Source organism: Corylus avellana, chromosome 9 (assembly GCF_965113065.1).
Source record: "Corylus avellana chromosome 9, dhCorAvel1.hap1.2, whole genome shotgun sequence".
Taxonomy (NCBI): domain Eukaryota; kingdom Viridiplantae; phylum Streptophyta; class Magnoliopsida; order Fagales; family Betulaceae; genus Corylus; species Corylus avellana.
In genome coordinates, this window is record NC_142498.1 from 5,772,023 (window position 1) to 5,799,967 (window position 27,945).

The 27,945-nt window shown below is 38.2% G+C and overlaps 1 protein-coding gene and 1 pseudogene across 2 annotated transcripts; one reads left to right on the top strand and one right to left on the bottom strand.

The window, feature by feature from the left end:
- The first annotated feature begins 1,202 nt into the window (after positions 1-1,202).
- Positions 1,203-27,945, top strand: LOC132191138 (flocculation protein). 2 transcript variants are annotated; one of them, XM_059606153.2, is made up of 13 exons: positions 1,203-1,630; positions 4,997-5,058; positions 8,029-8,144; positions 10,860-10,945; positions 11,049-11,182; positions 13,336-13,518; positions 14,790-15,060; positions 15,229-15,305; positions 15,527-15,563; positions 19,061-19,142; positions 19,973-20,061; positions 27,094-27,136; positions 27,219-27,945. In XM_059606153.2, the coding sequence occupies exons 1-13, from the start codon at positions 1,348-1,350 to the stop codon at positions 27,559-27,561; spliced, it is 1,806 nt and encodes a 601-aa protein (XP_059462136.1). In that variant the 5' UTR covers positions 1,203-1,347; the 3' UTR covers positions 27,562-27,945. The 2 variants fall into 2 exon arrangements, with proteins under 2 accessions (XP_059462136.1, XP_059462135.1); XM_059606152.2 differs by having other exon boundaries at positions 1,205-1,630; positions 27,040-27,136.
- Positions 16,833-18,229, bottom strand: LOC148583629 (uncharacterized; annotated as a pseudogene).

The window sequence follows — 27,945 nt, forward strand, 5'->3', positions numbered from 1 at the left end:
GCACTTGGACGTAGAAAGGTGAGTGAGTAAACTGCATCTGCGATGGAGGCATGCTACCGTCAAACTCGTTCAAAACCAGAATCTATTTGTCAGAAGACCATGGGCAACCCTCCAAAATTCGCCTTTTGTCTCCCCCATCACTTAATTCGAACAGTCAGACGTTATCTTGAACTTCTTGAAAAACCACTGAACCCCTTATCGTCCATAGTTGCGTGAGCATGGATTGAAAAGCTTCTTTGTTGACATTTCATTCAGTACCAATCTTCCCCACCAAATAGCGTACCCCGATTTCTCTCCCTTCTTCAATCTCCCCCTTTGTGATCGATATGCCAATTGCTTCTCCTCCCGTAAGGGAGTTTACCATATAGTTCCTCTAACCCTTCTGCCATTACTCCCCTTCTTGCCCACTATCACTTGCACCCGCAACCGGAGAAAGACTACACCTTCACCTCAGATTCTCTCGAAGAGAAAACCTAGAGAGAAGACTCATGTGTGCGTTTCACTTCAAATCATAACTTAAATGAATAAATTTACCTCTTTCTATTAACTTAAATTTTTGGAAAAACTGGTAATTTAACATGGTATCAGAGCCAAAGGTCCTACGATCGACCCTTGACTACGTCAATTCAGCTCTAATTTAAATTAAATATTTCACGTGTTGGACCTCACTTATTAAAAAGAGAGTTTGATCTCACCCGTAATTTAACAATGAAATTCTCAAAATACTCATAAGATGTTTATAAAATTACAAAAATATACTGAATTTGGATAAGGTTATTTTGGAAATTTTACATCATTAGTTGGGAATGGTTGACATTGTAAGCTTCTAAAAATGGTAACCCTAAATTAACTTTTTTTTTTTTAAAAAAAATTTTAAAAAATAATTACAAAAATGATGAAAAATCAAGGGTAATAAGTGTAATTTTTCACTATCTAAAACATTCGAAAGCACCTTTCCAGAAAGTAAAGTGTGGAATATTTTTATTCATAAAAAAACAAGAGTGTAATATTTTCTTCTTTCCTGCCAAAAAGAAAATAAAAACTAATATCCGGATAGTGACAGAGTAGGTGTACAATGTGCAAATCTTGATTGGGTATTTCTTTTTCTTTTTTCGTTTTCAAAATTAACGTGCGCAAGGACATGAAATAATCTGTGTTTTAAGTTTAAACCAAGATAACCGCTACGCCTACGAGCCTCAACAGCTTATCATTTCTCTATAAATCCGCAGCCTCTGTGTCCCACTTTTCTCTCCCTGAAAACACGACAGAGACGGAAAAAGTTTCTGTGCTCCTCAACGTCTGCAACTAACTTTTTTTTTTGTTCTCTCTCTTTCTCTACTGGTAACTATGGCAACAATTTTCAGATCTCGGCGAGCCGTGGAGCCCCGATCGGGAGGGAAAATGGTGCGAGCTAGGCGGGCGGTGGGGCCGAGGACTCCGTACGAGCGGCCAAGATTGGCGAGTCAGGATGGTCCCGAAAACCCTAGTTGGCTCTCCAGGCTCCTCTACTCGCCTTCTCGCATCATTGTTAGTGGCGCCGGGAAGCTACTCTCCACTGTTTTCTCTTCCGAGACCTCGTCCTCTTCCTCTTCCTCTTCTGCCTCGTCGTCCGGTGGCGATTCAGGTTCAGGTATGTGCTTTTTATCTACCGTAATTTCGTGTATTGGGCAGGAAATTTGATAGGGAGTGTTTTGGGGGAGAGGCTGATAAAATTCTAGGTTTTTAGGTCATGGTTAAGGTGATGAAAACAGGTAGTGGAAGCAGTTTATTTTGAATTATTATTGTTTTATGGTTATGTGTTTAGAAGTTGAGGAAAATGTTGGAGGAAATGCGGTTGGGGCATTTTAATTTTTGAAATATTTGGCGAATATTAGGGGTAGAAAGTAAAAACCGAAGAGCTGAGCATATTTTGGATGCGTAATGGTCAATTTCTCTCCTATCTAGTATGGAAACAATCAAGGGATGGTTGCTTCTATGACTGAGCTGAAAGATGCCCTGTCCTTTTGTGGTCCAGGTTTGCTTCTGCCTGGGTTGGTGAAATGTAGTAGGAAGCTGGGGAAGTGGAAACATTTGGTGATTATGACTTTATTTAGATTGAGAACTAAATTGACAGTGCGTGTTTTTGAAGGGTTTGATTCATAAAAAATATGGACAGTTCATTATCTGTTGTTTCCAGAATAATAGGAAAGAAATTATATCAGCAGATATTGCATGAGGAGCAACCTTAGAGATAAATAAACTTACTCGAGACTTCCACCCCTTGTCTCAGTTTCGTTAGGTATAGTCTCTGGAGAATTGATGATGGTTTCTGTAGTGTTTGTGGTGAGATAAAAGCGTACTAGTATGTAATTTTGTTTGATGATGAATAGCAATTGCAGAACATGAAGATAAACAAAGGTGGAGAAAGATTATGTTTTCATTGAAATGAAACAAGGCAAAAGGTGTAGTGATTTGGATGATGGGTGGGTGTAGTTAGGGTCACTCGATCAGTTCTTGGAGTGTAGTTTTGAACTGTGAGATGCAAAGGGTTAGTGATTGGTTGCTTCGAGAAAAAGTGCTGGCAGAATAGTCTACTTCTTGGCGGGCCACTTGGTGGAAGTTTAGGATGTTGCTCTGCATGCCCAAAGAGAGTCTGGTGTCATGGATACCGGTGAACTTGTAATAGATCATGTTCCGCTATAGCAGACAAGGGGCTCTTATCAGGTTTTTCAGTGGGGTCGAGAAATAATAACGAGTTTCTAGTGTCCCATCTTGTGGATGATACTTTGATTTTTTGTATGGAAAATCATGAACAACTTTGTCATCTTCATTGTCTATTCTTATATTTTGAAGTGGTTTCTAGGTTGAAGATTAATTTATCTAAATCAGAGTTAGTTCCTGTTGGAGATGTAGAAGGTTTGGCTAGTATTCTTTGGTTGTAGTGTGGCATCTTTGCCGATGAAGGGTGGAATTGGGTACAAGTTTTAAGTTTCATTTAGTTAATTGGTCAAAGATTTGTTCTTCGATGCTATCAGATGGTTTGGGGGTAAGAAGTTTGATTCAGTTTGACCAAGCTCTATTGGAAAAATGGTTATGGCGTTATGCTATGGCGAGGGATGCTTTGTGGAGATTGGTGATGGAAATCAAATATGATAGCACAAGGGGAGGTTGGTGTTCTAAGGAGGTAGTGGGGCCTTTCAGAGTGGGAGTGTGGAAATATATTAGGGTGGATAGATTGAAAAAATTTAGATGGGCTTTTTTGTAGGGTAGAATTGGGGACGAGTTTAAGTTTCGTTTAGTCAATTGGTCGAAGATTTGTTTTCAATGCTATCAGGTGGTTTGGGGGTAAGAAGTTTGATTCAGTTTTACCAAGCTCTATTGGAAAAATGGTTATGGCGTTATGCTACAGAGAGGGATGCTTTGTGGAGATTGGTGATGGAAATCAAATATGATAGCACAAGGGGAGGTTGGTGTTCTATGGAGGCAGTGGGGCCTTTCAGATTAGGTTAAGGTTGGAGATGGGTCCAAGATCAAGTTTTGGCATGATTTGTGGTGTGGTGACCGGCCCTGAAGGCAACTTTTTCGGAACTGTTTAGTATTGCACGGTGTAAGGAGGCGTGGGTGGCAGATCATATGCCGCTCTTTAATGGAGTTTTGTAGTGGAATATATCTTTTATCAGACCAATGTATGATTGGGAGGTGGACTTGGTCATTTCTTTTTTAATCTTTTGTACTCTAAGACAAGGCAGTGAGGATAAAATATGTTGGATTCCCTTCAAAAAGCGGAAGTTTGAAGTAAGCTCCTTTTTATCATGTGTTGTCTATTCCTGCTGATTCCCCATTTTCTTGGAAGAGTATTTGGAGAGTTAAGGTCCCTTCGAGAGTGGTGCCCTTTGGGTGGACGGTGGCACTAAGGAAGATCTTGACTTTGGATAATTTGAGGAAGAGGAATGTCATGGTGGTGGATTGGTGTTGTATGTGCAAGAAAAGTGGGGAGCCAATAGATCATCTTCTTCTTCACTGTGAAGTGGCAAGAGAATTATGGGTTTTGATTTTTGTCTTTTTGATGTATAATGGTTCATGATTATAAGGGAAACAAAGTTGTTGGCAACTTGGAGAGGTTATCTTGGAAGCCGTAATGTCTTAGAAGTTTGGAGAATAGCTTATTTGTGCTTAATGTGGTACATTTGGAGAGAGTGGAATGTAATGAGCTTTGAAGATTGCGAGATATCGGTGGTAGAGCTTAAGAGCGTTATGTCCAAATTCCTTTATACATGGACAATGACGTACAATTTTCTGCATTTTTCTGAATTTTGGGGAGAAGCAAAATTTTTTGACATTCAGTCTTATACCTAGCGTGTTAAAATTGGAGGGCGAGATGATTTTTTTTTTTTTTGGAGTTTATCTTGATTCCATTGATGTTGGAAAATATTTTTAGTCTGACTGTCTGAGGCATGTTTGCTTGTCCAATAAACTCTTGCGTCATTATTGACACTATTTTCCCTAGAACCTTTTAGTTGCTCTGTCAACATTTTTAAAATTTTGATAGATGTACAGTGCAGTAGTTAATTGGGTCGTATTGCTGCTGAGTTGTCCAATTGCATAGAAAAACTAAATATTTCAATTTAGTTCATCAATGATTGAGATAAATATTATATAGATTTTATTTCCACTTATTGTCATCCCATACCAACTAACTAGATTAAACATTTACAGTTGCTTTATGAGATGTTAGCTGTTTTCATTTAGGGCTTCTTTGGTTCCTGTGGATATTTACAATAAGAGGCATAAGTGACTCTAATTTTTGAGGCCCTTTAGCTTTTCTGTTTTCAGCTATGTGACTTTGTCAACAAGATTGAAGCATATTCTTTTGATATGAATCAATCCATGTCTCATATATCTCTTTTAATAATTAGGATAAATTTTTAGCAGTTATTCTACTTCAGTTAGGCAAGAAGAAGAATTGGTTTTTCCTTTTTGATCCTTTTTATAGGATTGCTTTTAATTTCTTTTGCAGAGGATGATATTGAGAATGATGATGATGATATCTCTACTCGGAGGGCTAATGGATTGACACAGGTAACTGCATTATTTTTCTGTGTTAGAGCAATGGTTTTTTTGTTTTGAGAATTGGTTGATTTTACCATAGGTATATGACTGACCTGTATACCCAATATTTTGATGTTTATACATAATCATAAGTATATTTGTGTTAACAAATCAGTAAGGATGCAAAGAGAGTCAACTATTGTAGTTCTTCCAGCAGTTGCTGAGCTGTTTTGCTAATGAACGCTTGGGTCAGACAAGTTGTATTTTTCCCCTTTGCAACAAAAACTCAGTTGTAACTCCAGACAATTTTAGATTGGATACAAGACTATATGAAGGCCATAAACAGTATGGTCTATTTGCTATTCCCATGAAGTTTGCTCCAAGAAATAGTCCTCTCTCTTTGGACTCCTCCTTTCCATGGCCTTTGCAAACTTATTTTATATGGTTATACCAGCCCAATATTAAGGGCATTATGCTAAATTTTGATAGCAAATTCTCATTTCAGATGGAAACACTTACAAAGGCTGAAATTGGAAATTTTGTTTCCAGCCTTTGGAAGAAGCGGGGTTTGAAATACAGAGAGGGGATGTATTAATATTGTGTTTGGGATTGCGATTTTGTAGACCAAAAGATTATAAACCAAATCACAGAAAGTGTATTATTTGGGAGTGCCTTTTTTTTTTTTTTTTTGATAAGTAATAATGGTATATTCAAAAGCGTAGAGGGGCGCAACCCACATACACGAGAAGTATAAAAAGAGAGGGCCTAAGAAGGAGAGAAATGAAATAGGAAATTAGAGAAACTAATCTCTATAGGAGTTAGCCAAGCGGCCGTCCAGGAGTAAAGAGTAAAGAAGAAAAGATGAGTCAGTTCCTCTATAGTCCTAGTGGAGTTCTCAAAGCATCTAGCGTTTCTTTCATTCCAAATACACCACATAAGACACAGAGGGATCATCTTCCACACTACTGCGCTTCAAGAATGTCCTCCCGACCATCAGTAATCGAACAAGTCCCTCACCCTGCAAGGCATGACCCAATGCAACCCAAACTGATCAAAAATAGTATGCCAAAGAACACTTGCGATCTCACAGTGGAGAAGAAGATGATCGACTGACTCTCCAGTCTTCTTACACATACAATACCACTCTACTACCACTAGGTTCCTCTTACGCAGAGTGTCGTGAGTCAAAATTTTGCCTAGGGCCGCGGTCCACCTGAAAAAGGCACTCGCAAAGGCACCTTAGTACGCCAAATGCTCTTCCAAGGAAACACCTCATGGTCAAAATTGGACAAGGCCTTGAAGAGCAACTTAACCTTGAACTTGCCCTTCTTAGACGATGACCAACGAATCCGATCCACAGTACCTATGGAAATCTTGCAAGAGTACAACCGATCCAAGAAAGGAGAAATCAAATCCATCTCCCAATCCTGTATGGGACGCACAAAAATGACATTCCACTCGACAACCCCATTCCTCCAAATAAAGTTATCCTTCACCCAAGCTTCTTTATGTCTAGCGATACTGAACAAGGACGGGAAGGCATGCTTCAAAGAGGTTTCCCCACACCAAGTATCATGCCAGAAACGAACTTTCGAACCCACCCCCACCTCAAACCGTATACCTTTGGCAAAAAAGGTCCAACCTTGTCGAATATGCTTCCATAAACCCACACCATGAGAACCCGAAACCTCCTTTGTCCACCACCCACCATCCTGGTCTTCATACTTAGCTTTGATAACCTTATACCAAAAAGCCTCACTTTCATTCGCATATCTCCAAAGCCATTTACCCAAAAGAGCTTGATTAAACTGATGCAACTTTCAAATGCCAATCCACCGTATCGTAGGGGACAACAAACTTGATTCCAATTTACAAGATGCAGCTTAGGCTCGTCTCCCATCCCTCCCCATAAGAAATCTCTTTGGACTTTCTCAAGCCTTTTAGCTACACTCAAAAATTTCAGTTTGAAAACGTAAAAAAAAAAAAAAAAACTGCGTTTTTGAATCTCAGGCAAGAGATGTGTTTTTAGAAATGCACTATTTTAAAAGCTAAACTGCTATTTAAAGGCCAAATTGCAATTTTACCAAACACTTGACTGTGTTTTTAAAAATTGTGTATTCAAATTGTACATTTTAGAATCGCTATTTTTAATCATATTTTTTGAAATCGCAAACCTAAATGAACCCCAAGTAGATCGAGAATCTGATTGGTGTGCATTGAAATAGCATGAGCTTGCTAGAAGACGCAATTGAACCTTGCAGATCTTTTGTCTATACCTTTGTCTAAATTCCTCATTCATCCAATTTAGGAAAGATATGACTTGTTATCAGAGCTATAGAAAAATAATTTTTGTTGGAAAATTAAAATGAGGATCTCTCTCTTTTTTTTTTTTTTTTTTTTGTTGTATTGTGTACTTAAAAATGCAATAACTGATATGTTTATATTAAACATAATTATGTATTCAGCGCTAATATAAAAAATCTGTGACTGATGCTTTTGCTGACTTCTTTTAGTAGATTGCTCTTGACATGTTTTCCTATCGACTTCTAATCTGGGTTTAGCTCTGCTGATGCTAATATCTTCCAGAAAGTTTACCTTGATAACGGGTATTCTTAAAACACTCTTTTGGACCACACAAACACTTTACTTTCCTTTTATCATGCTCTATATTAAGACAACTACTCCCTCTGTTCCTAAATAAATAGTCTACATTTCCTTTTGTGGCTGTCTCAAAATATTTGGTCATTATCAGAAAATGTAAGAATTATTTTTTTACAGTTCCTATGATAACCTTTGTCAATTGTATTTCTTAGAAGGGAATACGATTGCATTTTCACTTTTCAAGGTAAAAGTAAAGGGTAATATTTGAGGCAGGCGAAGCTCATGTATTACTGGTTTCCTTCGAACTTCTACATTTTCAAGTGGGACAATAATTTAGGACAAAGGGTGAATATGTTTTTTTTTTTTCAGACATTTGAGTGATTTGTATTCTTGTATCAGAAGGATGGGTCATCAGAGATGATCAAGTACTTTAGGAAGGAGCCCCAGACCCCACTTGGCAAGAGTGAGACAAAGTGTCTAATTGAACAGTTACTTATGCAGGAGACCTTCTCAAGGTAATTAAGATTTTCCTTTTTTATTTTTTATTTTTAAATTTTTTAAAGTTTAGATTTCTAGTTGGTTATTCCCTGTCTCAATCACTTATGAATTTTCATTAGGAAGTATACAAAAGGTTCACCTAAAGAATTATCGATTTCTTTTTTCAAAAGCATCTACTCTATGCTTGTAATTTATACGTAGTTTAAGGCATTTTTAAATATATCCTTGTTTTTTGAACCCAAAATTTATGGCAAAAAATAGTATAGCATCTCTTAACGGTTTGACTACTCTAATAGTAGATCTTTTTGACCCTTCCAAATACATATGATTCTCTCCTACACTTGGAATCTTGGACTTCAGTGTACTTATGCAACAATATGAGACTAAATCTTCCGCATCAATTTATGATTAAGGGGATCAAAGGTGATATTGTATGTAGTTGTATTTGGCTTTAAGCTGTAGTTGAAATTTTAATATCTTACATCATACCTAAGAATATGGGAGGAAATTGTTATTAGTTGTGGGATTAAAAGAGGCGCCCCTTAAAGGTAATTGTGAGGGTGGAAGAATCGCAAGAACCACATTGATGTATGTAGTGCCTGTGCATGTGTGTTTGTAAGTACTCATGATTTTTGGCACTGCTCATGTTTTATCCTGAATAATTTAATTTTTTTTTTGATAAGTAATAAGAATATTTTATTAAAAAGCGTAAGGTGCCTCAAAAGTACATTGGATATATACAAGAGGAGCACCTAACTAGAAAAAAGAGAAGCGGGAAAGAAAATCCGCATAGCTAAGAGACATAGGGGAAAGGTATGCCACAGTCCACAAATACAAGGAATAAAACAAGGAGGTAAAATTTCATCCATAGAGCTTTCCAAATCCTTGAAATACCTGTTGATTCTCTCCCGCCAAATCGTCCAAAAAATACAAATAGGCACCATTTTCCAAACCACCACACTCCTAGTCCTTCCAGTGGAGCACCAGCAAGCGCACAAGTCCAAAACACAACTAGGCATGACCCAAGACAGACCAAGCCTGCTAAGGATGTTGCTCCACAGAGTGTGGGCAACCTCGCAATGAGGAAGTGATCTACCAACTCTCCATCTTTCTTGCACATGCAGCATCTATTAATGACAATCACCTGCCTCTTCCTTAGATTATCTAGAGTAAGAATTTTTCCAAGCGCTGCCGACCACACAAAGAAAGCTTCCCTTGGGGGAGCTTTGGTCCTCCACACACACTTCCACGGAAAACCGTTACCTTCCACTTTGGATAGGGCTCCAGAAAAATCTTTGACCTTAAACATTCCTTTTTTGGAGGGAATCCACCACAATTTGTCTTTGCTCCCCATTCGAATTGAGACTGACTGCAACTTTTGGAAAAAGGAAGCAACGACTTCTACCTCCCAATTGTGAGCCTCTCTGCAAAAGATTACATTCCACTGATAAGCTCCGCCAAGTAACTCCACGTTGGCTGCCACCGAAGCATCCTTCTCACGAGCAATACTAAAAAGCATTGGGAAGTCATCTTTAAGCTTGGGAAGTTGGAGAGGACAAAGGGGTAATTGTACAGTTCTGCAAATCTGGAGAATGACTCATTTGTGTGTAATGTGGTGCTTATGGAGAGAAAGGAATGTACGCAGTTTTGAGGATCGAGAACTTGGACTTATAGAGTTGAAGAAAAGGGTGCTCCAAACACTTTTCTCATGGAAAGTATTGTGGCATTCTTCTCAAGTCTCAACGCTTGCGGAATTCCTAGATCTATGTGGGCTCTTTTGTATACTTCCTATGTATATGGACTGCGCCCCTTGCACTTTTAATACATTGATATTGCCTATCAAAAAAAAAAAAAAAAATGGATCCTGTCAGATCATTTTCCTTTGATTTTGGATTGTATTGTATCCGCTGGTGGTAGTAGGTATTTTAAATTTGAAAATGTGGTTAAAATCAAAAGATTTTGTCGAGCAGGGGAAAACATGATGATTGTCATATAATTTTCAAGTATTTCTTAGCTATGTACTGGCTTGAAAGTTGGAAGCCTTGAAATCAGACTTAGATAATGGAATGAGCCATGAGGAGGTGTCTGGGAATGTAGGGAAGAAAAAGAAAAGATCTTTTGGATGGTATCTGGGAGATGGATTTTATTGTAAAGTGACGACCTGTAATTGAGGCTGAAAGGTTGATGAATGAATATTTTTCTAAGGGTTGACCTTTTTTGCCGATGAAGAACGTGGGTTTGCGATTGGGTGCGTCTTACAAGGCTACACCTATTTGGAAAACATATTTGATAAAATGGAATGTTTGTTGGCTGGATGGAAAATGCTTTATTTATCTTAAGGGAGGTAGACTGACTTTGATAAGTAAAAAAAAAAACACAATTTCCAATTTGCCTACTTATTATTTTTTCTGAGTTTTTAAACTTTGTTGTTCTTCTTTTTCTCTTGAATAGGGGGTTCTCTTGTATACTTCATGTGTGTTAGGGTTCCTTTGCACTTTTCTAATTAGATTAAATTACTTATGCATATACATATAGAGGGAACACCAGTTTGTTGACAACCTTAAACTGCCATTATCCTGAACCATGTGTTCAGGAAATGGTAGGAGTAGTTCTGCTATGTCGGTATTGACATGTAACATTATGTTCTGTGGATTATTCATTTTTTTATTTTTTTATTTTTTTATCTTTCTTACTTAATTGACTTCAAGTTTGGGGTTCTCACCTTTGACCAGGGAAGAATGCAATCGATTAATAATGATTATTAAATCAAGAGTTGTGGATTGGCCCTCTACTGAAGTTGCAGAGGATGGGAGACTGAGTGAGATACTCAACAGAAAAGTTGGCAGTGTTATTTCGTACAAAGCTAAAAAATTAACTTGCTGAATACCCATGTATGACTTAGGGTGTTAATTATATTTCAGATACGGACATGCCTGATCTCTGCAGTACTGCCATTATGGAGGCAAAAAAATGGTTAAAGGAGAAGAAGTTGACAAATTCAAAGTCAGAGTTGGATCATGGAACCTGCACTTTAAATTCTATTATGGTGTCACCGGTTAGTAACTCTCATTCCTATGGTCTCTTAAGTGGGGTGTGTGCGTGTGTGTTTGTGCACACACATATATTGCTGTTATATTGTGTTGGATCTTGGTGCCTTGATCAGGAATATATGATTGTAGTTTTAACTTTTACATGATATGAATTGACTAGTTGCATCTTGGGGATTTCTATTGTCACTCTTTAATATTGCAGATTCAAGGGTTCCTCTCTACAAGTCTATATCTTTTATATACCTCATACAACTTCTACTAAGCTTTCTGGACTTTACTGTGCTTGTGGTTCTCTGGGGAATCCTTGGATTGATTTGTTCTTTGTTTTCCAGAATTTCCACATAATTTATTCATTTTAACCCTCCATCAGTGTTCTCTTAGTAGTTTGATTTGTATTGACTATTCTGTTGTTTTTAATATGAGTGCATTTTTGAAAGCTATATCTGTCCACCCTAGTTTTATCAGAGTTTTAGCTTGTCTATAGTGGTCATCAATTCTTTACCTTCTTTTTACTTGCTTGGTGCTTTCTGGTAAATGTATTAATTATAACTTCATCGTCTTGTCAATTTCAGTACGTTTTAAGTTGAGTAAGCCTACTTATCCAAGTAACTTATTTCCTTGTAGTTTTTTCTTGCTTATATCTCATTCCATTTGGTTGCCAGTGTGGCTTTTTTGTCCTTGAGTTGTCTAGAGAAACCCTTGCTCATTTTCAACTACTGAGACACACAAGGACATTTTGCAAGAGTGCCTAGAATAAGTGGGCTTAATTTATGTGAGGTGGGTGTTTGTTGTCCACCTTAGGCAGTGGTTCATTTTTTTTTTTTTTTGGGGAAACAATACTTATCTCCGTAAACTTTCACCTCTTGTGTACTAGGGTTGCGCCCTTCTGCTCTTTTCAATTAAAGGAATTATTTATATAAAAAAAAACTTTCACCTTAATTGCAATGTTCTCCCAAACTAAAAAAAAAGGTTCTAATTGACCTCCCAAACTACTTGCTCCTTTCACTTAGCTCTATTTATTGAGAAATTTTTGTGAAATTCGATGGAACATTGCTCGTGACGCAAAATGGAAATAATAGAACTCCACGAAGAAATGGCAAGTAGACCCAACTGTAGGTCTCCATGGAAGAGGAGACGCTGGAGACCCACAACCAGCCGTGGGTCACGGCCAGAGATTTTTTAATCTAAGGCATATTGGTATTTTTATACATCTCATTGGTGGGTATAATAGACATTTGATGTCCTATGATGCATTTGCCTTCCAATCTTCTGGATCTTGATTTGCCAATGGCCCTTAGGAAGGGAAATAGGTGATGTACTCATCATCCCCCTAGTCAATTTCTCTCGTGTTGTACCCTATCTCCTTATTATGGGTTTTAGTGTTCGCCATCTCCAAACACAAAGGAGATATTCTACTTAGGCTACCTATCGAGCCCTGTACTGGCACAATCCGTTCTCTCTAAGTCAATCCCAGTTCCATGTACCTGTAACCCATTACAGTGGAAGTGCTTTTCTCTAAACTTGACTTTCACTCTTCCTGCTTGCCGAATGAAAAGAAAGAATGTTTCACTTTCTATACCGAGGGCATGCCTCTGTCTTGTTCATTGCGATTTTGAACATCAAAGGGCCAAGTGAAAAGGGGCAAGTAGTTAAGGGGTCAATTGAACTTGTTTTAGTTTGGGGGACATTACAATGGAGTTGAAAGTTAAGGGGGGTTAAGAGTAGTAGTTTTTTTTTTCTTCTTTTCTAATCCGGGGGCGGGTTTAGCAATTGTATTATTCATGGGCCTATATATGTCACAATAATTTGTCTATTTTTTCTTGTAGAGAAAGCTCTCATTGATGTAAGTAATGATGCTTTAATTGAAGGTTATAAATGTCTATGCCTGCTCTTTAAAAACATAGAAATATATTGAATCTAAAGGCTAAAAATGTATCAATTATGACTGCTGATGCCTCCAGGAGTTTACATTAGAAAATTGTTAGATATGTCAATTTTTCTTGATATTTACCATCTTGGTGATTTAGAATTTTTTTGTTTTTAAAATTTTTTTTCTAAGAAAAGGCACTGGAGTACAATTATTGAAACATAAAAAGCTTGTTTATGTAGGCATAATGCCCTATTGGTTGCATCTCAAAACTGATTCTTAATGATGCAGTTTACTGAAGTTGAAGTTGGTTCACCAGTGGATATGGCCAGAACGTACATGCAGGGACGTCCTCCATGGGCCTCTCCTTCTGAAAACCATGTTGAATGTAAATATCCATCCCCAATAGGGATACAGCTTTACAAGGAAGAAACTCCATTTTCTGTTGGTGGGAAATCTACATCCTCTTTGAAGGTGCCTTTGCAAAATTATTTTCTGTATATTATAGTGTTTGATGCTGATTCTTCTATTCCTTTTGTTATGATGGGTAGTATTAAGACTTTGGTATTTAAATTGATAATAATAGAAACATGCCCTCAATGTGAAAACTAGGTCTTGTTCCATGATGAAAGTATGTGGACACTTTACAAAAAATATATGCCCAGTTTATGAATGAATTCTGCCAGGGTGATGGATTGTAATTTAAAGGGGGAATTTATTAAATTATGGGTCAGGAAAGTGAGAAATGTGGCTGATCAACGCTGGCGCTGATGGAACCTCGTTCAAGTGAGGCGGAGGAGCTTTCTGTCATCACTGAAGGATGTCTGAAAAATTCTACCTTTAGAAACAACCACGAAGTTCCTCTGACCACCACCAGCATATATCTTAACTGCCAAATAACGTCCGAATTTGTTTGCACACACCTCTGGACAATAAAAGCTTTAGAACCCGCTTTGGAGGACTTTGTAACTCCTTTGAGGCCTGTGCTTTAAGCAACTACTCCATGGTAGCAAGACTCTACCCATGGATACCGATTGCTCAATGCCCTTACTCTCAAAACGCGAAATGTTAAAACCCCTCTTCCATTGTGAATTCAAACCATTTAGCTTCCACTATGAACTGTCTAGATAAACGCATTGTAGAACACCAAAAAGAAAAGAAAAAAACTAAGGTCGATGCCTAAGAAGCCAACTGACAGCCTAGGAATGTCGGGACGTGCTTACATGCACTGACGAGAGCATATTCATTAAATGAACTTATGAATACCAAAACTCACGCCAAGCATACATGAGTATGTACATACATCTATATGCGTGTTTATACATAGATTTGTGGGTGAGCTTTAGGTTGAGAATGCCCTGTTGGCTTTTAGAGTATATATATATATTTGTCTGCAAAATGGAGTTCATCCTTTAAGCTGGAATTGCTCCTTTAATTTTTCTACTTGTAAAGCATCTATGAAAGAAAGGAAGCAAATTATTCTGTTTTCTTTCTTTATCTGGTAATCATCCTTGCACTTTAGAGTTAATGGTAAGTTAAATCACATATATTCATGGGAACAATGGCATCATACTTTTTGGTAAGAAGGAACAATCTTGTGCTAGTTTTCCCCTTGTGTTTGTAGTCCTAATAGATTAAAAGAAGGAAAAAAAACACAAGAAAGAAAATGATATTTAGATGTATTATCTTTTCTGCGTTCTGCTGATTCAATTTATTGTGGTTCATGTGCTTAAAATTGAATGCAGCTGAAAAGGGAATCTCCAGGCACTGGGTCATGGAATATCCAGGAGGAAATACGAAGAGTGCGATCAAAGGCAACAGAGGAGATGCTAAGGACGCTGCCTTCCTCCAAAATTGATCGGTCTGCATTTTCTTTAGAACATAAAAGTAGCCCTAATTCTTTAGTGACTGAAAAACTAGATGATAGTATGGGAGATAAAATGCTGACCTCTACACAACCAGTAGATGCATCTTTGAACTTGGCCATAGAACGAACGACATCCCATGGCTTCCCTGGTATGCGTTTAATTACTGGTTGGAAGGAAATTATTTGGCTTATTCCAGTAATTTACTGTCATAAATCACAGAATAGATTGCCTAATTGTCAAAATTATCTTAAGTTTGGAGAACATAAAGAAATTAAATTAGTCTAAGACATGGGAATGTCATTTTCTGCCCCTTCAGTTTTGACAACACAAGATGGGATGCAGAAGGAGGCTTTGTCACCTAATCCAGCTGTAATTGCTTCTGAACAAAATCAGGTACCTGAGCAGTGGATTAGTAGTTTAAATTGTTATTTATTACTTGGATGCATGTTCATTTCTTAGGCTCATACAAGAAATTTAATTCATTTGTTCATATTCATTTTTCCAAATTTGTTGCAACTAGTGGATACCAAATGTTAGAATTGTTTTCTATAGTTCAAGGCTAATAAGGGTCAAGTTGTAGAATATCTAACATAGTTTACCATTTTGTTGTTAAGGATTTGGAAGCCACTCGAATCATTGAGGAAAAAGAAGGTGATCTTTGTAATCTTCTATCACGATCATTTAAGTTTTGCCTCAAAGCAACATAATGACTCTTTGCTAGTACTTCTGTTAATTTATTTGTTACAAATTGCTGTTAAACTGTGTTTATTCATTTTATCTTTTTGTTAATTTTTATAGGCTACAAGTGAAACACTACCTCTTATCAGTAATTGATTTTTACACAGCACACCATAATTTGTTAATTGGAAGTATGAGTACTCTATCTGGCAGTATGGAGATTTGAAATCAGTTGAGCTGAGATAGCCCTTAGGATTTTAGAATCTTTATACAGTTAGGATCCTACATGCAAAAATTACTTTATGATTTTAGGGGAAATAAAAAAAGTGTTGTGGTAGTGGAATGGTGTTGTATGTGTAAGAAGAATGGGGAATCCTTAGATTATTTGTTGATTCATTGTGAAGTGGCTACTCGGTTATGGAACTATGTCATTACTTTGTTCGGTATTGAGTGGGTCATGGCGTAAAGTTTCCTCGACTTGCTTGCTTGCTGGAATCGGGTGGGGGGTAGGGATATCTCTAAAGTCATTTGGAGGATGGTTCCTTTGTGCATCACTTGGTGTATTTGGTGGGAGAGGAATGCCCGAACGTTTGAGGATAAGGAGTGTTCGGTGGATGGGATGAGGAAGAATATGATCTCTATGCTACACTTGTAGGCGTTGGCTCACCACCGTATTGTTGTCCCGACTATAGAAGAGTTCTTGAATATGTGCTCTTTGTATATTCCGTAGGGGTTTCTCTTGTATATATCTTTGCATTAGGGTTGCGCCTCTCTGCACTTTTTCAATAATATTCACATTAATCATCCCAAAAAAAAAAAAAAAAAAAGAAGTTATCTGCTGGTTTTTGGAAAGCCTATAGGTATGAGCAGCTTATAGGTGGAGGAAGCAGATTGGAGAAAAGTTCTAATGTAGTAAGTTGAATTGGAAGAATGTGCTTGTTCTATTGGATGTGTATCAATAAAGTCTCTATAGACTCATATGGCTGGGAGCTATTAGAGGTTTCAGTGGAGATAAGAAAGATTGATTTTAAATTTTATGAGTAATGTATTGTTTATTAAAAAGCATAAGGCATTCCTAAGTACACAAGCAGTATACACAAGAGGCTCCAAAAGGAGTAGAAGAAACCCAAACGATACAACAAGAAAACCCACAAATCTACCCTTCACCTTTCGAGGGGTAGCCTTTAAGGTGACATCGATCCCCCCACATGGAATCCCCATCAAAGCCCAGTCCAAATAAGTGGCAGAGGGGAAATCACCCAAATGGTAAGGAAAATCTCCGTCTTCCCCACCCCAGAAATCTTTGTCGTCCTTTTCACTCTCCACCAACTTTGAAGATGAATTGAATCCAATCGGCCACTTTTGGGATTGGACCAAGCCTGAAGCCCTTCAACCACAACACTTGGGGAATTCCCCCACATGGATCCCCCATCAAAGCCCAGTCCAAATGAGTGGCAGAGGGAAATCACCCAAATGGTAAGGAAAATCTCCGTCTTCCCCACCGCAGAAATCTATGTCGTCCTCTTCACTATCCACCAACTCTGAAGATGGACTGAATCCAATCGGCCACTTTTGGGATTGGACCAAGCCCGAGGCCCTTCAACCACAACACTTGGCGAATCCTCCGTCCTAGGAAGCCCTCCTTGAGCCAACCCATTATTCAAGACTACACCAGAGACCCAAACCGTTGGAGTGGATGGGGTGGAGGGCATACCTGAAGCTTCCTTGCTTGGGACTCATAGAAACTGGTAGGGACAGAGGGTTGAGAAAGCCACGCCGAAGAAGACTCTTCACCGGTTTATGGTTCCCTCATCCCTGGGTTGAGCCTTTGTTGTATAAAATGTCAAAATCTGATCGGAATTATCTAGGTGAGCGCTGACGACGAGCTTGTTGTCCAAGAAACATCGGCGACACTAGACCTCATCGGAGTAGATCCAGTAGAGACCCTTGCCGAAATCTTCGGGACTAAACCAACCATCGGAGGAGCCTTCATCACATCCTTCATCAAAGTCTTCAACCTCCATGGGACTAGACTAACCGTTGGAGGAACATCCGGCATATCCTTCATCGAAGTCTCTGACGTCTCTGGAACTGGGTCGAACCTGGACTTAATATTGGAATTGGGCTTAAGAGGCCCTTTGGAATAAAACTGGAGTTTGGACTTGTGCGCTCGCCTAAAGGCCCAAGGACCCTTCTTGCGCCCTACGGGCTTACGACCCAACCCAACCTTCACCTGCCCAACCAAAATTGAGGCCATCACCTGGTCCAAATCTCCTAGCACCTTCTTGAAACTGCCCTTCCACGCCCAAAGGAGAGAAAACAGATCCTCCTTTTTGCTTTGCACAACTCTACCCTCAATTGTAGCATCACGTGATGAAACATCTGCGGCATGAGTAGGCCCAACTCCATTGACTGCACCACCACACGAATTTGAAACAGCTCAGTTCTTACCCACAGGATAATCCCATGTCTTCGGAGGTTCCTCCTCCCCCGATGGCTCAAGAAGCACCCTCGGCCTTGGACCTGGATTCTTCTCATTCTTCATCCCATCTGAAGGAGAGTCAATAGAAAGTGGAAGCTCTCTCATGGCTTCAAAGAATGCCATTACTTTGCTCAGTTCCCCAAAGAATATACTCTATCCCCGCCATTCACGAATTTTCGGCAGCAAATAAACCCTCTCTGGCACCCCACAAGCTATCTTTGACTAAGTTTTCAGTGAGGCTTCTCTTCAGGCTGTAATACAGGATGTTATCCACCAATTAAAGCATGTAAAACCTGAAATTGCATACGTTTTGTATTTTACTAAAAATGATATAGAGGATGTTAGAGGACCTTTTCATGGACTAATCAATTCTGAGTGGTTCCATCTTGGTGAGTGGTTGCTTTCAGTATGAAATTTTTCTTTGTACAAACGTATTGCAATTTGTGATCATTTGCTATCTATTTGGCTTTTATTGACAACTGTGAGAAACATATTTGCTTTTTGTTAAAGCTTTCAAACCAAAAGTTTAAGTTAATAGGAAGTCGGTGAGCAATGTATGTCAAGGTCGCCAACACCAAAACATGCCCCCTCACGTCAGGCCCACCTATTCATTGAACCGAATGCAGGCCTTCAATATGCCTGCAGATACACAAACAAACACTGAGATGAAAACTGAAATTAAAGAATGGGGGTCACGAATACTTGAACCAACCTCATGAACAACCAGGCTGTTACATGTTAGAATTTCCAACCCAAAAGCCTAAACTAATTGGAAGTGCACCAACAATGCAATCAGGTTCACAAGCATGCTAACACTTTCATTCTGTTTTGGATGATTTTACAAGCTTTTTGTCTTGTTTTGTTGTACTTGTTGCCTTGATATGATCCGTCAGATAGTTCATATGCATGAGTACAAAGTGTGTTGATTCTCTTTCATCCTTAATGTGAGCTTTTTTTTCCCTAACTAATTAAAAACCATCTAATGTAGGCTCACGGGATGGCACAGAAGGGATGGTGAGCCAGGGAGAAGGAATTCAATCATCAGAAGATATGAATACCGTATCACACTGGTTAGTTGGGTGTTTTGGTTTGTGGTTATTATTCTTAGGAAGCTGCTGCCATCCATTATTTTTTAGTTGTAATTTTTTTTCATATACGGTCTTACATTTTAAGCTTTAAAATTGTAATGTATATGCCATGAGTTTTACTTCATAGTTAATGCATGATGCTTTATAATTGTAGTAGTATGTTCTTTTTCACTCAACATACCAAAAATTTTGGCTTCGTGAGTATTAGCTAAAGTCATTTGTAGGGAAGGGAGATCGTCAATCTGAATGTGAGAGGCTTTCACACAACAAAATAAGTTGATTTGTAAAGCGAAGATGGGGGAAAGTGGAGACCCTTAAATCCAGCAGTAGCCCCATGAGCCAAACTCCTATATCTTGTCTTAAATCTTAAATTACTCACCTTGTATGTCTAGACAAAGCAGGACCCCTTGAATTCTACCTGCAGAGATATGAAGAACTTTTAGCCACCCCCCTTAGACAAAATCTATATTACATGAAGTGGATATATATATATCAGCTTCTAAAAGTGCATCAATACTTCCTTTATATTGTGTCAAAATAAATATGGCCTCCTTATGAAGGATCTTACTAATTCAAATGAAAAATGGAATGGCGTCATATTAATTAGAGTTGCATTTTCTAGCTAGAATCTTGCTTGTTGCTACTGTAGCTTAGCATACAAGGGCCTAGGACAAATGCTATACCTATGTGGTTTGGAAGCTTTTTAATATAGATACTCTCTTTAATACCCCCACCCCCCCACCCCCTTTCTTTTTCTTGGTAAGGTAATTGTCATTTCTGGTTTTGTAACTTTATGTTGCTGTGTATCATAGTGATGCTGGTCCTGTCAATGTTGATGGAAAAAAGGATGCTATTGTGACAAATGAGCAACGTAACTCTATGGTGGGAGGAACCATACAAGGTGAGAGTTCTAGACCAATCAATTGCCTTGCAGGAGAGAAAAAAAAAAAAAAAAAGACTAGAGATTGTCTTTACATTACTCTGGTGTTTGGATGGGTGTAATTTTTTAAGATTCCCAGGAATCCTAAGAGTACCCTGTTTGGTTGCATAGAATCAGGATTCCCAACCTAATTGCCTTTTGCTTCTAAATAGATGGGAATTCACATTCCCTCGATGTTGAGAATTTTTTTTTTCTTCTAAAGGACGAAAATCCCCATATTTATTATTAATAAGTTGCAGTAAACACCTTGTGCGCGTGCTAAACATTCTCTCGCATTCTCAATCCCCAATCTTACAAAACGTTTTAACTTTTTGATGCTACTATTTGGTTTTCTTTTTTTATTGGATATTGTCGTGGTTATACAAGAAAAGTTCTTTGCGAGAATTTTGTTATGATTATTTTTTAATGCTACTTTTATGGGTTTGATTGTGATCATGTATAAAAAAGTAAGGAACTATTTTATTGCACAAAAAAAAGGAAATGAACAGGTTTTATTTGGCTATAGATGAAAAATAAAGAAAAGAAATAAAAAAATGTATATAAAAGTGAGGAACTATTTTATCCTACAAAAACGAAATGATCATGTTATATTTAATTATTGATGAAAAATAAAGAAATGGACAAGTTTTATTAGTCATTGATGAAAAATAACGAAAATAAATCAAACAGTATAAACAGTTTATATATTGGAAAATAAGACAAAAATCACGGTTTATATAGAGTTTTTCTTCGATGTAATTTTTAGTACTTTTGTGTCAAAAAACTTTATGCACTTAAAGAAAGAAACATAACAATAGGGAAACATAAATAAATCCTACAGGATGTCTAGGAGTAAACCAAACATGAGAATCTTATATTCCAGGGAATCCTATCAGATGATCTTTTTTAAATGCTGGTTTAGTCACATTTCCGAGAATCCTAGTTCACATGAGGGGGAATGCTAAACTCCCCGAACCTAACGCCACATATATGCTAACATTTAACCAGGAAAGATGGAATAAAATTAAAATAGAAATCTCTTTAAATTGTATGTTTACATCCTATAGGAAAGGTAGAATAAAAACAAATAAAATTGTCTTTACATTATGTGTTGACGATGTGCAGAACTTGTGCTTAATATCATACAGTTCTAGCTTTATAGCTCTTCTTTTTGTGCTAGACCTATGAGCTGTTTACTGTCTTTTTAATTTTAATTTTTCTGAAATTTTCTGAAATGAATAGGGTACAGTGAGTTATATGTTCTTTTGCTTTGTTATTTATGTATCATTGTATTTATTATACATGCACTTCTTTCCTGAAGCAAATGTTGAATAATTTCTACTTAAGCCCCAATGTCTTAATAAGTTCTGCCGATTTCATTAAATGACTTCCATTTATTTGTATGAATATCAGTTTCTGCATGATGAGTTTCGTCTCTCATTTACTTATTGAGGTACCTATTTATTATAAATGATTGATGCAGCTACGCTGATTTTATATGGGTCACGAATATAAATGATTGATGCAGTTACGCTGATTTTATATGAGTCACGAATATCGGTTTCTGCATAATGAGTTTCGTCTCCCAATCAAAAGTTGCATGGGTCACGAATATCATCTTCTTTTTGCTCCCCTTTTTATTTTCCTTCATGGTCTAGCTGTTGGTTTGGGGGCTTGCATATAAGCTTTGACAAGAAAAAGTAAAGTCTTGTAGCTGTTTAGCTTACAAAATTTACTATGTTTGGCTTGGTAAATTTTCCTTTTCCAAAAATTGTTTTATAGAAATCAAAATTATTTTTCCTGAAATTCTCTTGAAAATAGCCATATCAAATTAGGCAAGACGGGAGTTTTGTGTAAATTTGATTTAGAGAAGGCTTATGATCACGTTTGCTGGGACCTTTCGCTTTACGTGTTAAGGAGATGTGGCTTTGGGGGGAAATGGCATAAGTGGATCGCGCACCGCATGTCCACAGTTCGGTTCTCCATTCTGATTAAGGTACGCCTAGTGGTTTCTTCAATAGTTCTAGGGGTCTACCTTCATTGTCTGTCGGGTTGCTCCATACCATGTTTGATACCTGAGATGTGTTCTCCTTTGTTTTGAAGCTGCTTCAGGGTGGAAGATTAATCTGGCTAAATCTGAATTGGTTCTTGTGGGTAATGTGCTGAATGTGAGTGGGCTGGCTCGTATTTTGGGTTACAGAGTCTCGTCTTTGCCGATGAAAGATTTGGGTTTCCTGTTAGGTGCTTCGTCAAAGGCTAAATTTATTTGGGATACTCTCATTGAGAACATGGAGAGAATATTAGCTAGAAGAAAAAGAGTTTACTTGGCTAAGAGCGGTCGAGAGACAAGTGGTCAAGTAACGTTATTAAGACCACACTCTCCAACCTTCCCATATATTTCCTTTCCCTCTTCTCTATCCCAATTGGTGTTGCTAATTGGTTAGAAAAATTACTGAGGGAGTTTTTGTGCAGTGGTTTGGATAATGAGTCAAAACTCCATCTTGTTAGTTGGAAGGTTTGTACTCCTATTTAGGTTGGAGGTCTGGGGATTAGGAGTTTGACCACATTTAATCAGGTTCTATTGGGAAAGTGGCTAGGGAGGTTATCTGTGGAGAGAGGCGTTTTGGCGCAGTTAGTGGATATATATATGGGGAGTTTGGTGGGTGGATGGTGCACAAAAACTGTCACTGGACCCTATGGGGTGAGTCTTTGGAAACAAATTAGGAGGGGGTGGGACACCTTCTCTAGTTATGCTAGTGTTGAGGCGGGTGATGCTCTCGTACTTGGTTCTAGTATGATTTGTGGTGTAAATATCGTCCTTTGAAGGAATCCTTTCATTATTTTGTTTTGCTAGGAATAGGGATGCTCCAGTGGTTGACCTTAGGGTTGTTAGTAATAATGTGGTTCATTGGGACATTAGTTTCATCAAGTTGGTGCATGATTGGGAGGTGGACTCAATCTCCTCTTTCTTCAATGTCTTGTATTCGGCTAGGGTGGGTTGGGGAGGAGATGATAAGCTATGTTGGGATGCCCTCAAAAAGAACTTTTGAGGTTAAATCTTTTTACAAAGTTCTTCCCACTATTGACTCCTCCTTTGGAAGAGCATTTGGAGGTCTAATTGGGGTTTGCTTTTTTCACTTGGATAGCATCCCTAGGAAAAGTTCTCACTTTAGACAATCTCCGCAAGCATCACATCCTAGTGATGGATTGGTGGTGTGTGTAAAAAGAGCGGGAAAACCCCGGATCTTCTTCTTCATTGTGATGTCGTGAGAGATTTGTGAAATATGGTATTTCAAATGTTTGGAGTATGGTGGGTTATGCCATGTTGAAAAAGAAGGGTTGGTTGGAATGATATTCATATTGTTTGGGATGTAATTCCTTAATTCTCAATGTGGTGCATTTGGAGAGAAAGGAATGCTCAAAGCTTTAGAGGATTGCGAGAGAATGAGCCCGGATCTCTGCTAACGCCCTTCTCTTTTTCTCTAACTTTGCAGATTATTGTACTCGTTTTTCTCATTCTTGATTTTCTGGGTGTTATTATCTTGTATACTTCTTATGTATTTGGGTTGTGCCCCTTGCATTTTCAATGAATTTCCTTTACTTGCTCTAAAAGAAAAATCTCCAGAAATTTGGCTGGTCCCTGATATTTTTTCCCAATTTGAATCAGTTGTTCAAACTGATTTTCTGCTTTCTGAACTATGTGGCTTATTTGCTTCATACTGTAGATTCGTCCTGGGGTTGCATGCTTTAGTTTGTTGATATAGTATGTCTATTTTCTGGACTAATGATTGTAATCAAGAGGAGTTTCCTTGGAAGAGCATCTGGCGTACTAAGGCGCCTCAGCGGGTGGCTTTTTTCGGATGGACTGCGGCCTTAGGCAAAACTTTGACTCATGATATGCTGCGTAAGAGAAACATAGTGGTTGTGGAGTGGTGTTGCATGTGCAAGAAGACCGGAGAGTCAGTCGATCACCTTCTTCTCCACTGTGAGCTCGCGAGTGCTCTTTGGCACATGATTTTTCAGCGATTTGGGTTGCATTGGGTCATGCCGTGCAGGGTGAGGGCTTTGTTTGCTAGCTGGTGGTCGGGAGGACGTTCTCGAAGCGCGGTTGTGTGGAAGATGATCTCTCTGTGTCTTATGTGGTGTATTTGGAATGAAAGAAATGCTAGATGTTTTGATAATTCCACTAGGACCATAGAGGAATTGACTCATTTCTTCTTATTTACGCTTTACTCTTGGACGGCCGCTTGGCTAGCTCCTTTAGTGATTAGCTTCTCTGATTTTCTTTTTCATTTCTCCCCCTCCTAGGCGCTCTCTGTTTATACTTCCCGTGTATATGGGTTGCGCCCCTCTGTGCTCTTTTATATATCATCATTACTTATCAAAAAAAAATTAAGCTGAGCCGAGCCGAGGTTGGCCTGTTTGAACTTGGCTTGTTGAATGTTTATATGAGCTTGAGCTCGAACTCGAAAGAAAAATTCAAACGAGTTAAGCTTGAACCCGAGCCAAGCTTGACTAATTGTTTTAATAAATTCTGATTCTAAACCATAAAATTTGATGGTTTTAGAAAAATAAAAATAAAAAAAAGAACAAATATATTTTATTCATAAGCAATGTTAATATTAATGGGAGTGAGCTCAGCGTGATTTGAACGCTTCAGCAACTCCTTTTCAAATCCCCTATTAGCCTCCCTCTTTATAGACATTCTCTTGTGGTCTCTTATTGATGCGGGACTCAAAAAGAAAAAGAAAGCACCTTGCTGTTTTGTAAGTGTTCACTTGTGGGGATTTTTAATCTTTTTCTCTTGTGTGGGACACCTAATGAGCACCCTCAACTCTCAAGTCCAATTGCTCTTCACTGTCAAGCAATTGTGTTTGGAGACTTAAATTGGGGAGCATTGCGGTGCAGGGGAGGAATGGCCGCAGTGCAGAGAGAGTGAGATAATAGATGGGAGTCTGCGTTTTTCTTTAAATGCTTCCTAAATTCCTTTTGTAGAAGGAAAGGGAATCCATGGATCGATTAACAGTGCCATACACTGACCAGCGACCACCTAAGTCTGTCCCTTACCAACTAGAGATGCAACTAACCTCTCTCAACACCACCACTGCTAACACCAACACGAACTCACAGACACTCGTTGAGAAAACAGTACAGAAACAGGCATACACAACACTCCTATGCAACAGACAGAACAAGAATTCTCAACAAAGACAAGAATACCCATTTCATATTTGGGTTCTCATTTTTTGTGAGTGGGGAGCTTCTGATATGGATTGTCTGTAAACAATTGAGGTCCTGCCCACTGATGGGCGCTGACCTTTAATTGCTACATAATGTTTTCTCTCAACCCAAATTGTTGCTACCGAAGTCGCTGTTGGTTTCGTGAGATTGTTAGTGAACCTATGAAATTGGGTTTTGATCCAAATAAGCCGCTTTTGGTCTAGCCTTCTGTTCTTTGGCAGTAATGAGTAAAACAGTGGGAACAAAAGGTGGAAGCCTATAGAAGTTTTGGTTTGTTAAAGGATGAGATCTATCAAGCATTTAAAGGGCAAACCATGTGTATGATTGCTTCAGAGAAGAAGATCAAGAAATTGATGGGTTTCTTTGTGAGCAAACTGAAGATGAAGCCTTCACTAATTTCCAAGAATCCTAATCTTTTACTGCTTAGCTTGGAGAAGAGAATTATTCCGAGGTGTTCATTTCTGCAACCTTTGATTTCAAAGAGGTTGATGAAGGAAGATACTAGCATTGTTCAACAAGTGAAATGGGTATATAATATGGGTTACCTATGGGAAAGAGGATACTTGGGATCCAACTAAACTAATTGAATATATGACACATTAATATTCTAAAAAAAATATTTACTATACTGCTAGTCTATTAGAGATATAAATTATAATATTAACATAACTATACTGATAATATATATATAAGCTTTGTTCGTGAGCCTAATCTGACTCAAGCTGAGCTTTGGCATGTTCAGCTCATTTAGTAAATGAGCCTGAAAATCTATTCAAGCTCTATTCATTTAATAAATGAACCGATTCTAAGCCAAGCTTGTTCACGAGCTGCTCTATTCACTTACAATCCTATTCTGGATTAATAGAAGCAAATCCCTGACTTCGTTTATGCCCTTATGGAGTAAAGAAAGCGAGGCAGGCTAAGATTCCATTCAAAGTAACATAAGAGGATTCAATGTTGCACTATCTTCAACTCTTCTAAGGATCTGGAGTTTTTTTGAGAAAAGGTCCCATCGTTAATATCATGATTGGGTTGACCAGGCCAGATCATTAGTGAAATATCATGATTGGGTCGACCGGGCCAGATCATTAGTGAAATATCATGCTTGGGTCGACCAGGTCAGATCATTAATGAATAAAATCTAAGCCGTACATAGCTATTCCAGCTGAAGCACTTGGAATAATTATACCTCTTATACTAGGAGTAGCCTTTTTAGTGCTAGCTGAACATAAAGCAATGGCTTTTGTGCAACGTCGAAAGGGTCCTGATGTTGTGGGTAGAATAGAAGGTTTGAATCTAATCTTTCTCTTTTCTGGATAAATAATTAGTTCTACATGTTTGTTTAACTAGTCACATGTAGTTTGAACTGAGGCTATAACACTAGATACTGAATATTGTTTATAAATCTTGGACTCTGATTATTGAATCTGACTTGACAATATATTGAGTGTTTGTTTTAGCTGGTGTCTTATTTTTCACATTTTGAACGGGGTGGGAAAGGTCAGTTAGATTATGTTTGCTCGGTCTAGTGTAGTTTCTCCTTCCTAGATTCCTTGGTTAGATCAGAGTGTTTCTGAATGACTCCCATGTAGATTTTGATTTCCTGGTGTACTTAATATCTTTATTTGTTTATTCACCTGACATGGGGTTGTGCTTTTGTAAAATTAGTCAATTTGTGTTCCTTGCTGTTAATTCTCCTACTGCTGAATGCAATTTCAGATTCAGCATTACATGACATTGAATGCTTAACATCAAAAGAAATTGCTGGAACAGGAGGTGCTATTGCTGCTAATGGTTTCCCTTCTTCAGGATACAGGTGAAAGCGTGGTTGGCCCATTCTTTTCTAATGCTACATTATTTTAAACCATTTTTACTAAAACGGGCTTTCTCTTGTTCAGCTTGCTTGCAGGACGGGATACAGAACAAAATCCTGTGCCGGGTGATGCGGAACACAATCCCAATAGTTCCAGCCATGATACGATAGCTGCAGCAGATGTCCTTATGGAAGAAACCTGTGAGCTTTTGACAGAATCTTCTATGGAGGTCCCAAATGTCGATAGCGTAGCGGAGGGCCGTCCGGACAGTTCTAATATGCAATATGAAGAGTTATCAGAGGACCTCTCTCAGCCAAATTCAAAACACACTGTGGAAGACCAGACTAGCAGGATTGTTGAGAACCGACGGGGAAAGAAAATGAGCGGATACAATAGGAGGGGCAGGAGTAGGGTTAGGGGTAAATGATTCCAGATTCTCCTCTTGTACTGTATATTTAACTGTAAACTAGCCTAGGAAATTGAGGATAGTGCCACGGCTAAGGCAGCATATGTAAGTTATGAAATTGACAACTAGGCAGGATCTCTTTTTTCCCTTTTTTTTTGTTTTTTACAGCTTCTAAGATTTTATTTTATTTTATTTTTTGTATTTTTCCAGCTTCTGAGATTAGGTCCCAATTAGCCAGGGTTCCAAAAATTGGGAATAATTGGGTGTAAGAACACTAGGAAATGCGATTTGTGCAGAGTATGATTTATAGGTGACATGTTAAAATGCCTTCTGTCCTCTATTTTGTAAGATATTAACCCTAGTGTGGTGTACTTGCAACAACATGCAAAGAATGCTTTTGTTCAA

Bases quoted from the DNA above. Each gene is read 5' to 3' on its own strand.
- LOC132191138 (XM_059606152.2), top strand. From the start codon at position 1,348: ATGGCAACAATTTTCAGATCTCGGCGAGCCGTGGAGCCCCGATCGGGA. The intron at 10,946-11,048 runs GTGAGATACTCA...ATTATATTTCAG, and splicing joins TGCAGAGGATGGGAGACTGA to ATACGGACATGCCTGATCTC. The intron at 27,137-27,218 runs GTGAAAGCGTGG...TCTCTTGTTCAG, and splicing joins TTCCCTTCTTCAGGATACAG to CTTGCTTGCAGGACGGGATA.